Source organism: Clavelina lepadiformis, chromosome 6 (genome assembly GCF_947623445.1).
Source record: "Clavelina lepadiformis chromosome 6, kaClaLepa1.1, whole genome shotgun sequence".
Lineage (NCBI taxonomy): Eukaryota > Metazoa > Chordata > Ascidiacea > Aplousobranchia > Clavelinidae > Clavelina > Clavelina lepadiformis.
In genome coordinates this window covers 8,683,268-8,696,185 of record NC_135245.1, presented here as the reverse complement: position 1 = coordinate 8,696,185, position 12,918 = coordinate 8,683,268, and the positions used below count along the sequence as shown (strand labels likewise).

At 36.1% G+C, this 12,918-nt stretch overlaps 1 protein-coding gene across 3 annotated transcripts in view; it reads right to left on the bottom strand.

The window, feature by feature from the left end:
• The window catches only part of LOC143461857 (uncharacterized), a 36,626-nt gene that overhangs the window by 11,987 nt on the left and 11,721 nt on the right, over positions 1-12,918 (bottom strand). For all 3 annotated transcript variants that reach the window (XR_013118098.1, XM_076959763.1, XM_076959764.1), the window contains exons 4-8: positions 11,618-11,695; positions 10,518-10,696; positions 9,854-9,927; positions 9,038-9,114; positions 2,800-2,970 (exon numbers count right to left, since the gene is read on the bottom strand). Coding sequence is in view for 2 of the 3 variants with exons in the window: in XM_076959763.1 (XP_076815878.1) it covers positions 2,800-2,970; positions 9,038-9,114; positions 9,854-9,927; positions 10,518-10,696; positions 11,618-11,695 (579 nt within the window). In the remaining variant the exon portion in view is untranslated. The remainder of the gene's footprint in view (positions 1-2,799; positions 2,971-9,037; positions 9,115-9,853; positions 9,928-10,517; positions 10,697-11,617; positions 11,696-12,918) is intronic.

Below are 12,918 nucleotides of genomic sequence, written 5' to 3'. Positions count from 1 at the left end.
ATCCACAATTTATCGAAACAACTGACGATATGCACTGTTAAAAGCACGACAACTGACGAAGTGCATATTTCAATCGCATTCATTTAATTACAAGTTGTGTGCAATTGCTCGAAGATAACTTTTTATGTCAATATTCGTTGAGTCATAATTTTCGACTATGCTCTTCAGCCGTTGGTTGACAGCGTCGTAGCGCTTCTTCCGATTGCTCAATTAACATTTCGTTGGAACCTTGTTCCCGGTTAATTTTTTTGACGAGTCTGCGAAGCGTCGGATGGGATATTGAGACACGCTTGCTGAACGCATTGTGCCATCCTTCAATGCTATTATTCGTTCGTGGAAGGTCATCTTGAATCGAATCGTCGTCCAATCCAAGTAGTTTCGAAATAGTCAATGTATTCAGACAAGTGCTGCTCATCGTCGTCACTGAACGTGGCCAGGAAGTCCTCGAACCGTTGTACAACGTCTTCAGGCGGAACGAATGCCAGTGCCCGAAAGCATTTTATGCGAAGGGCGTGCTCTGCATCTTCATTGAACCACCGCTGCAGAGAGAGAGCCTGAATTTTCCGGAAGCTACATTGGCCAAAATGGAAAAGGCAGCCGAGAATTTCTGCCCGAGGGAAGCTGGAAGAAAAAGCATTATATGCTGCCATTTCAAAGTCTATTGTTACGGTTTCTGGGGCTATTCCCGGTCGCTGTTGTTCCAATAAACAAAAGATGCGATTGTACACAGCTTCAGATTTGTTCTCGGTAACGGTGTATACGAGTGGCACCGTGCGATTTTCATCGACCAGCGCGTGTATCGTGTACAGCTGGTATCCAAGTGGGGCAACATCAAATGTACCGTCACAAAACCAATTAGCGCAGTTGTTCAGTATATCTAGATTCTTTTGAGACGCAAACATATAGAATTCGTTCTCATCGTCTTCCTCGACAACGAAGGCTTCTCCCCTCGGTGTCACGCGGAGTTCATCCATCAAGCCGTTTCCTTCTGGACATACGCGCTTTCGCTGTATCATCCGCTTTAATGATGTTGCTTTAGGGAGAGCACCAGCGGTATAGACATCACAATTCATTAATGTACACCATTACAAAGATCGCACATCACAATGGCTTATTGTCTCTATGTTTGAGAAACACGCAAAAATCTTGCTTGAACTGTCGGTTCGATAAAGTGTCGTTCGATCAACTGTCGCTTTGATCAAATGTCGGTTCGATAAAGTGTCGTTCGATCAGCTGTCGGTTCGATAAAGTGTCGTTCGATCAACTGTCGGCTCGATTAACTGTCATTCGATAAAGTGTCTTTCGATCAGCTGTCGTTCGATAAAGTGTCGTTCGATAAAGTGTCTTTCGATGAGGTGTCATAGTACCACTTGTACTTGGGTTGTTTTGGATTGTTGTGGGACTCTTCAACATTGTATGTGGAGTTTCACTTCCTGTAGCTACCTTCTCTTTCACACAAATTGCACTCCTTCATGTGTTACAATTTGGTATGATCTTTGTCCTTTCTGTGATGTTACTTGTGCTGGTTGCCACTGATGGTTGTCTTTAACAACACGGACGGGCTGGCTCTTGTGTAACATCAGCAATTGTCTTGTATGTTTGTCAGCATGCTTCTCCGGCTTGGCCACAGTTTCCTCAACATGATCTCGATACTGCTCCATCTTGTTGTTTGTGTCTGGACTTGGTAGGGCTTATGGGATTGCTCTACCAAATATAACTTCTGCGGGACTAGGTAATACGTTATCTAACGGTGTAGCATATATATTTAAAAGAGCACAATCAATATCACAGTTTGGTCAAGATCGCCTGCAGCCAAAGGCACGCTTGCACAAGCTTATACATGTTCCTGCTATACGTTTAAGTTTGCTTTAAAAATAGATAAGTAATACTTATCAGCCACAGGAAACATTCTATGCATTTTGATCCAAATACCTGAAAGGTATCCACAAAGTTTGTATAGGAATGTGACATAATGAAAGCTGCCATCTCCATCATAATCAAACTATCAATTTGTGTTTTTTGTCACTTATTTATGGCAATAAATGCTTAACCACAACATAACTAGTAAACATCATTTGTCCAGTGTATTAAATGACAATTATCCTTTAACATAACAATCTTGTTGTTAAGTTAACTGTTGCTAAGTGTTGGCTAATTTTTTTTGAACTTGCCCCTCAAAACTTCAAACAAAGTGATTACAAAAAACTGAACAGTTTCTAACTGTGCTGTTTGCAAAAAAATGCTAAAGTTAATTTGGCTTAATTTCATCGGTGATAAAATAAAATAGATAATGGAAGCATTGAAAATATAACAGATATCATCACTCAAAACTGACAATGGAAAGAGTTAGAAGGTTGATGGTACATGAAAATGGTACTACAACAGTTTATCGAACCGACAATTGATCGAACGACAATTTATCGAATGATAAATCCTAACCCTAATCGAACCGACAGTTGATCGAACGATAAATCCTAACCCTAACCCAGTCGATTCGATCAACTGTCGTTCGATTAATTGTCGTTCGATTAACTGTGGCGTCACGCATGAAAATAAATAATTATGAATCAACAAAAAAACTGTTAGGTCTGCAATTGCAGGGGGTGTGCGTAAGTTACCTGTATTGGGATCAGAAAACACGGCAATTTAGAATTAATCATTTTCTGTTTATGTAATCTTTAACTCAATGAGCAAAAAGAATTGTAAACTGATGATGTGGCTACAACTGATATCTTTCATACTTCAGCAAATATAGGAAACTTTGAAAATGTATCTTCCGATATTTTTGGTTTGATTTACCTGTTGCTCATATTCTTCAATTGTATTTAATGGAGTTGCCAACATTTGCCGCATCTCTACAGATGTAAGCTCAGTAGCTTCATCAATAAGCAGATTTCTATGTGAACGATAAAACTGCCTTGTTTGTTGAATAACTGGTTCATGAAGAGATTCTAATTCCATGGGATCACTCTGTAACAGAAAGGATGTTAACAAACTGTCCGATCAATCAATACCATTCAATACAACATCTTTTTCATTAATTTTTGCAATACATCGCAAAGAAATTGTGATTGGTTTCTGTGCTATAACTGCAAATTTCACCCAATTATCGTGAAATTAAGAAACTTTCTATATTTGTTGTTAGAGGGCTAATTATTGCTATTACAATACAGTTATCACTCCTAGTTTTAATTGCAAATATAATGCATGTATAACAAACTGTTGCCTCAATTTTCTGAGATGCTTCACATGGCATAAACCAGTGGTTTTGTCAAACACTATTTTTAATGTTCAGTTTTTATATAATGAAATATTACTGTAAAGAAGATTAGCTGCAGCTAGGAAAGTGAGACATTTGCAGTGTTCCTTTTGGTTAATATTCTAAAAGTTTAACCACACTTAGGCCGTTGGCTTTGCGTCATTGTAGCAAAAGTCAGTAACAAACCCTTATGATAAACTGCAACCTTAGAACTACATACACTACACAAAATTGCTTGGTATGGTATCGTAATCTTTATCTTCAGATTGAGAAAAGTCTTTGGAAGACTTTAACCCGGTAATGATAGCTCATCGCTTGAGCCCAGGTTACCAAGCTACAATTTATGCACGTGTCAATTGTCATCACTTTTTTGATATTTTATCATTATTGCACGAAATTGGAAGTTTTCATCTGAGGCAATGAACAAGAGCAAGTGTCAATAATACCTACCCTAAAGGCAGTACAATGGTATTGCCACTGGGAATGAAACGCGGAACCTGGCACATGCCACGTTATTGTGAGTCCTATGCCCTAACCACTCGGCTACCAAGCCGACAATGGCTTCCACACTTTACTCAGTGCTCACATGTCCTTTTTTCTGACAATCTACGCATTTGTTTCTACTTCTCTTCTCCCACAATTTCAGCAGTTTAAGTCAGGCGTCACCAAAATGTTTTTCACAAAGAGGCAGATAATCATGAAAACTGATGATCCCACTTTGTTCAATAGGCTACCATACAATAAGCTCATTTGTGATTCAGTGTGGGGGGCCGGACAAATTAATCTTGCAGTCCATAGTTTGATGACCTCTGATTTAGGCCATAAAAAGTAAGAAAAAAGCACCTTACATGCAACAACAAGCAATATGACACTTCATTATGCTCATTGCTTGTTTGTGGCACTATTGCAGTTGACCATGCACGCATAGGGTGAAATGGGACCAGCAATATTTGTCTATGATCAAATATGATAGCAAAAGAACCTTAGGCACATTGTGCAGGGTTATTAGTCCTGTTGTATTAAATAATGCACAGCAAGGAAAATTTTCTAATTAAATGAATGAAAATTAAAAAATACAGTGAAAACTGATCAACTTGAAGCTGAATGAACCAATGAAATTAGTTTGACTTATCTGATGTTGGTAAATTAGTAGAAAACTTGATCGCGAGATGATAGCCACATTTTAGTTTTGATGACCATGTGATTTCTTCGATTTGGAAATTCGCTGTCATTTATATGCATATGTCTCTGTTTTCTGTATTTGTCTCGGCTTCTCCAAAGTTGACAAAATCCGACCGTCATTTGATGATACCTCATTTCTTTGTCATGTTTTACAAGTTTTATCCACTACCAACCTTCAGTAATAACTTGATGTAAACTACCACTTGATCTTCACAGTAAGACCCTAAACCAGGGCTACTCGCCTGGCGGACCGATCATGGAAATCGGACCTCAGGCGTATAATTATAGAATTTCATCGAGTTTTCACATCTATATTATGCACTATTTTTGATAAATAATTAAATAGTAGTTCCAGTTTTACCCTATGCATAGTATTAGGATCCCGAAGCCAATAGTTTTGTATACGAAGTGGAGATAGGATGTTCTGAAGTTTTGTGACTTAGATATACTTAAGTGATGTAGATCTTGTGATTGTGGTACCTATCAGTTGTAGCAGCAAGGCAGTAAGTAAATTGCTGCAATATATAACAGCAGGTCTGCACAACTCAAAACAAAAAGGGCCACAATAATTAACAAATAGTTGCCTCGGGCCGCATGTAAACAATACAACCAATAAGCCTTTTGGGTGTTTTAGCCACTCGTTGAGAAACTCCTGGAAGAATTCACACAACGGTTTGAAGATTTCCGGAAGCAGTATGATGAATTAAGTTAATGGCTAATCTCTTTGATGCCGACCCTTCAAATGCTCCTTAGAAATATCAACTTGAAGTTTAACACGTTGATATAAAGAGTGATAATTAATAATCGTAAAAGAAATTTTCAAACAAATGACGTTGTGACATTCTACCGTCGCTATGTGTCTGCAAATAACACTGGTCAACAGCCAATTTGCTTCTGAAACGAATGAGGTCAATCTTGGCTAATTTGGGGTCACTGATCTCGAATATCAACTTTAAATTTGTTGATTAGCTCTAGTTTTTGAGATATGGCACCATGCCAAAATGTGCTTTACTTGCTAACGCGGAAAGAAGTGTGCGTTTATCTGTTGTAGCTTGCATCTGCCAGATAGAGTTGGGCACTTAATATATTTGTTTGAAGGTAGATGACGTTTCTATTCATATTATTTTTATTTTGACGTATGTTTGAGTTGGGTTGTTTGCTTGCTTCATGTGTGTAGTCTGAACTGCTCTTTCTGCAGATGCCTCGTAAATGCATAAAAAATGCAGACAATTTCTACTAGATTTGTGGTTAAATAACTTTTTCTTCACAAAAGCGAAGTATAACGGCTGTGGTCAGGAAAGCAAACCTTGTATTCAACTTGTATTTTGGATGTAAAGTTGGTGATCAGGACAAGAGTTGGGCCCCTCACATATGCTGTAACTCCAGTGGTGCAAATCTTTGGCAATGGCTAAACGGAAAAAGAAAATGTATGCCCTTTGCTGTTCCAATGGTTTTGAGAGAACCTACTGACCACATTAGCGATTACTACCTTTGCACGACCCCCCCCCCCCCCCCCCGGTTTGTAAAGGTTTGTCGAGAAAGAAGAAGCAAAGTATTCAATACACAAATATTCCATCAGCAATTCGTCCCGTACCGCATGGAGAATTACTTCCTGTTCCTGAGGTACCTAAAGAATTCACGTTACGTTGAAACACTATCTTCCAAAGAACCACACCTTATAACTCAAAATGAATTGCACGATCTTATCCGGGATTTGGAACTACCAAAAGTTAAATCAGAAATTTAGACTTCAGCTCTAGACTACAGCAATGGAATCTTCTGGCAGAATCATCATCTTCGAAGACGGTAAATTTGATCAAGTGTTATTTGACAAAGAGAAAATTGCATGGGAAGCGTTTAAGTTGCAGGCCACAAAATTCTTGGGGAACAAAAGAGCTGACAACTACACGGAATTGGTGTAAATCTCATTAAAGCATACAGATGCATGGAGTGCAATATGTCACTGAAGATACACTTTTTGGACTCGCACCTGGATCTTTCCACCAAACTGTGGAGATGTTAGTGATTAGTATGGTGAGCGATTTCACCAATGCATATCTTCAATGCAAAAGAGGTACCATGGAAAACAGAATCAATCAATGCTTGCTCACTTTTGCTGGATGATATCTAGGGATGCTCCATTAACCGTATACGAGTTACAGGCCAAAAGGAATATAACAGATAAAATAGATTAGAAATTTATATTTGGAAAGTGGCAGTTATTTGTTGCATATGCTATGCTGAAATATAAACACATGCAATTATTACACTGTTTGTAGATTGTTACTGTTGTGTTCAATAAAGTGCACCAAGGCTTGCCATCTTATAGATCAACATACAAAAATGAAAAAAAATTTTATCTTTTAAACTAGAGCTAATCAGCAATTTTAACCGACATTTTTGGATTCAGCGTCCAAAAATACATAAGAATCAATTGTTTTCTTAACAGAAGCAAAACATTTTTGAAAAATTGTTGACCAGTGTAATTATCCAAGCCTGTCAGAGTGCGCTCAAAAATTTGTTTCACTCTTTGGTAACACATACAGCTGTGAGCAACTGTTTTCAAAAACGAAAAACGTGAAAGTAAAATCACGATCACTTTTGTCAGATGGATATTTAACTGGACGGCTGCGCATTGTAACTTCATCTCTAGGTGCTCACATAGACAAGTTAAGCGGCAGAAGCAATGTCAGGTTTCACATTAAACTGAACACTATCGCACATTTCCAAGAATTTGGTCTATTTTGTAATTTATGTTGCTTAAAATTAACACATAGCTTGAAATAAACTGCTTTTCATGTATAAATGCACTCATTATTTCTGTAGGCTTATTGGTCAGTTGTATCTGGCCCTGCGAGAATCATAACACCCATATTCAGACCTTGAAGAAAAAAGGTTGGACACTCTAAGAAGCAGTTCTAATAAGAGGTGTGGCTAGCACTTGGCATAAGTTGCTATGGAAATCTGTAGCGTAACCATGGTTATGTTGTGAACCACAGTATGCTTAGCATACATGAGATGGAAATGGAAACACAAACAAAAACCGTGATCAGTTACATGACATCTGTAGAATGTGTGAACCAGCCTTTAGAGTAGACGAATGTTTTCTACAACTTGTACGCCATCCAAATTTTGTGCGCTGTATTTTGCCTTTGCTAGTGCTCATGGAAGGTTCTAAGTCTTAGTATATGCACATAAATTTCAAAACAATGATGACAATACAGGATGATATCAAAACATGTTCACTAATACCTTATGAGTGTGTTGCAGTTTAAGATGGCGAGTGTTTGGCACTATCATTGAATAATATTGCAAAATACATAACCAATAAAAGCAAATTATCTTCTGCATGCATATCCATTACTATATTTTCTTGATTAAAAGCTGCCGTAAATTAGAAGCCTTGAAATTATAAAAAATAGTAGCAGCGGCTTCTATTTAATAAAATGCTGTACCTGTTAATCCACTGTGAGCAGTGAGCCAAAGTCGTAGGTCAACCAAATTGTGCTGCCACACAAACTTAACTAGATAGCATGTCGTAGAAAATGACTTTTACCTTTACATACAGTGGCGAATCTGGGGTTGGTGTCTAGGTGTCTAGACACCCCCCTTTGTATGGTTATTTTTTTGTTTACGTTGAGTCTGACAAATGGTGATCTGCAACTCACTTAGCAACACTGTAAAAAAAACTTTAATCACTACTATAATATTCACATGCCAAAGTATCACCAAAGACATGTTTAGAAATTTTGTCCTAAATGCATATCGAAAAGCATCATTCCCTTTCAAATAATGGATCCGATTTCCAACACTTCTGTTAGAGAACGCACTGATTTTTCAACGACACAATAACGTCGAGGTCCATGTTCCTACCTAGTTTTTCTTTTTAACTCCTTTCCATTATATGGGCTAGTCGCTCATTCTCTTAAGCGAGCTTATTTGCGGTCATTATACATAGAAATGTTGGTGATTGCACTAATCTTTTCAGGTTAACTCCATCTGCAGTAGCTGGAGTGAACAATACGCAAGACCAACAGAACAACTCTCTTATTGAAGGACTATACACAAGCCAACTTATCATTGCGTATTTTATCTATTTTTAGAAAATACTATACAATGAAAATAACTTCAGTTGCCCTTCAAACTTACTTTAGATGCCTTGGTTTGCAAATACAAATCGTTAGACTGGTATGAACTAAAAAATTTCAGGTTGAAATTCAACCACCATTAACGACGCACCATTGCATCCAAGTCACACTTAACGGATAGAACTAAATAATGATGAGTTTGTGACTGTGAGATTAATAAATTTAGTTGGAAGGCAACTGTATAATAAATTTATGGACAATACAATTGTTTCGTGCAATGGCAATTCAGAAAATAACTATATATATAACATTTTTTTGCAATTTTCAATACTGAAAAATACTTCAATCACTACTCAAAACTGCTAGTTGTTAATATCACATAAAAAGTGACTAATGGCCAACTAAACCAGTTAATAAGCTGCTGAAACCTGTTGATACAAAAATATTAAACACCACTGGGTTGAATTAGCGACTGGCAGTATTACTGCTAATACACAACAAAGTTTACCTCTGTATTTTCATGCTGCCGCTCACCGTGGTTATCAGTAGTAGTTAATGCAAGACTCCTGTGAGCTGTTTCCACATCTAAAAATGGTAATTCCACACGTTTTGCAAAAACATAAAACTTCTATTAATTTTTTTATATGACAGCAATTTCCAATAAACTACATTTGAACCAAACCAAAAATAACCTTTATTACCTTGAAAACAGTCACAAAAACTACTCATCACATTATAAAAAGGTGTCTATTAGTATCTACATTGAGGCAAATTGCCAGTATTCATTGATATTCTTCTCCCTAATTGTGATATAACAATCTGGCTTCATCAATGTTTAGATCTGTGTTTTGCAAACACAGCTTGCAGATACTGGACATTAATGGATGAATAATTTTAATTAATCAATATCAAGGGAGAAATATAAATTTTGGTGCATAAAATTGATTATGCTATTTAGCCTTAGAAACAGATTATATACAATACAGGTCATGGCATCGCCTATAAATTACATAACATAACAAAGTGGTAAAGACATTTGCTTGACACCAAACATAATTAATGTTATGAAGCTCCAGTGTACATACATAATTTGGTGGATAGGGTGTAATTATGTTTATGAAATAATATCCAGGTTGCAGCAATTCTTGTTAATGGAAATATTTTATCCAATTTTGCAAGCATTGGAAGATAATTCAAAATGATTTAATGGTTTATGGTTAAGAACAAGATAATGATTGAGGTGTGACTATGGACTCTATATTTAAAATTCTTGAAGATTTGATTTGATAAACATTACTAAAATAACCGGACGAGAAAATTATACCTTGTCCAGTAGAATTATTCGATTCAGACGGCATCTTTTGTGTTTGTCTTTCTTTGAGTGGCCTTTCGGGCATACTGAAATAAAAGAAGTTTTAATGCTTAATTATCGCAATTTTTTCAGATCTTTTCTTTTCCTGAAGAGAGTTCTACTTAGTTTTACAGTTTTTAATACGTTTGCCAATGTAGTGTTATAGCACATCACAACCAGAATTAATCTGTGATGGAACTGTGCCATACAAATTTATAGACAGGGTTGCCATAACGTCCTTATTTCTAAGACCTGTCCTTATTTTAAAGGTCCGTATCTTAGAAAATATGTTTGTCCTTTTTTTTGTAAGAAATGTCCTTATTTTCACATGCGTCTTTATTTTCATCTTATTATTCCAGGTTTGTATTTTGGGCATTTTGACACCTTTATTATACCATTTTGTACCAAAGAGATACCAAAATTAAGAACATGCAAATAGTGTCTTTTTTTAAGAACATTGGTTGCTTTCTCCTATTGTGCACTGTTTAAGGTGGTATTCGTCTTTCGTTTCCTAGTCGTCCTTATTTTTGAGTTGAGACCGATGGCAACCCTGTTTATAGATCATCACATTAAATGTCTCTACTAAAACAAATCTTATTAATTACCACTACAGTACTAAAATAAATATTATACTTACGGTGCTCTTGTAAGAAGCGCAGTGGATGGAGTTGCAATATTTTGAATGCTAGTTATATTTGGATAAATTATATTGGAATCAGATATTTCAGTCATTCTATCATGTTCATCTTCAAACAAATTTCGAACATACTGTGCACTGTCTATGTCACCAGCATGGAAGAATTCTTCATCTTCAAGCTAAATAGAGTACAGACAACTGAAAATGCAGCTTCAACTTTTGTATATTATATAATAACACATAACACTTCAGAACTTACCCACACCTAACCTCAAACAATTCAAAATTTAAAAGAGTTTGCCCCCCCAACAGGCATATTTTTTCTTTGATATGAAACACAAATGGCAATGTTTTGTAAACAAGCAACACTCTTAATGTACGTTCTCACTAAAAAAATGAAATTTCAGTTTCACACTCTTCTGGTGCCTAAATTATGAATGAAAGAATAACAGTGATATTTTTGGTGGTATGGGAAAACGTTTTTCACTTTACACTGATTTATTTTTTATGAAAACAACGCTTTAAGTGCTATCAAGGCTTGACAGCAGGGCCTTTCTCTGTGCCACACACAGATCAATACATGAAAAGTTACTTTAATAATTGTAAAAATTATGATACGAAAATCATCATTCGCTTCATACCATCTAAAACTAATCTAATAAACGTTTTTCTTTTAAACTAATTAAAAGATACTTTATTAGGTGGGTTGCTTGCTTCTGAAAAAATATGTCCTGAGTTGAGGCTCTTGGTGCTAGATTTAACTGTCTCAAAGATATTGATGCAGCCGCAGCAATGAATGGTTACTTGTTGGACAATTCATTGTGTAATCTTTGGCAAAAAATAACTTCATAAAAGTATATATCACATTTGGATCAGTACTGTTTGTTACTACATTGCTCTCTACTTCTGTTATTACTCTGTGTAAATAAATAACTGTCGAACCAGTATTAATTTCAGCTTTAAAAATAATCAATAATAGCAAAAAGCATGTTTTTAGACAAGTACGTGTTCTTTAGAGCCATGGTTGAGTAACACTTTTGCAGATCATGGTAACTAACATAGTGAAACAAACCAATGACCACAAATTAGGTTATACTTACTGGTACAATGGGTAAATTTTCAGGCAAGGTGATAGTGGCAATATCATTGACTGTATGAACACTTCTTGAAGGAATATTCTAGAAAATGAAAAAATAACATTAAAAATATCTACAGTCCTCTGATAGCTAGTTTTCTGGAATCGCAAAATTAAAATTCAAGCACTAAACTAGGTGAAAATATTTATAATATAACTTTATTAGAATAAAAATGAATCTTTTATAATATTAAAACACTATTGCAAACAGACCCCACCCACTTTGCCTAATCGCCTTTATTGTCTTTATATGACCATATTCATATGTCACTATACTTCAATTGTCACAAAATGGGATGCTTACACACCTTACATTTGTACAATTGGATCATTTTAAAGTTTATAATTTTTACGTAAATTACAGTACACTGCAGTACAAGCCACATGCTTGTGTTAACAAAATCTTGATAGAAACAGTACATAACAATTTGTGTTCTAGTGCTTTTAGTGACCTATGCTGCTCAACTTACTCTATGAGATAGCTAGTTTGTTTTCAATGTTTGAGTATTTAAAATTTTGAAACTGATGTATTCCTTAACTATTAGAACAGCAACCGTGTATCTTTCGTGGATTACCAGTAAACTTCAGTTAAACGCATCATGATGAACCAAGCCAGTTTGGTCAATGAGAGTAGGTCAGCTGATCATAGGCTACTCAAACTATAAGAAAACTCAGGATTTTATCTCTTATAAAACTGTTTGTCATCTAGAAACTTTTAGACAAACTTCCGAAATAGATCTTGGAATGCCTTAAGGTTGCCAACCGTGACCCGACACCTTATCGAAAGACACTTTATCGAACGACACTTAATCGAACGACACTTTATCGAAAGACACTTAATCGAACGACACCTGATCGAAACGACACCTGATCGAAACGACAGTTGATCGAAAGACACTTTATCGAACCGAAAGTTGATCAAACGACACTTTATCGAACCGACAGTTAATCAAAACGACAGTTGATCGAACGACACTTTATCGAACCGACAGTTCAAGCAAGATTTTTGCGTGTTTCTCAAACATTGAAACAATGGGTCATTGTGATGTTCAGCTATCTGTCCATGTTTGTTTGATAAAGTTAGATTTTGTAATTTTTGAGATATTGTGATATTTATATAATTTTGCTCTCTCTCCGCATTGAAACGTATTACTCATTTACGCACCAATAACTTGACTAACTATTCTTTTTCGTTCTCTTTTCACAGCGGGGGCGCGGCGTAACAAGAAGAATTTATAGAAATGTGTCACTTTTAGAAATACCTAA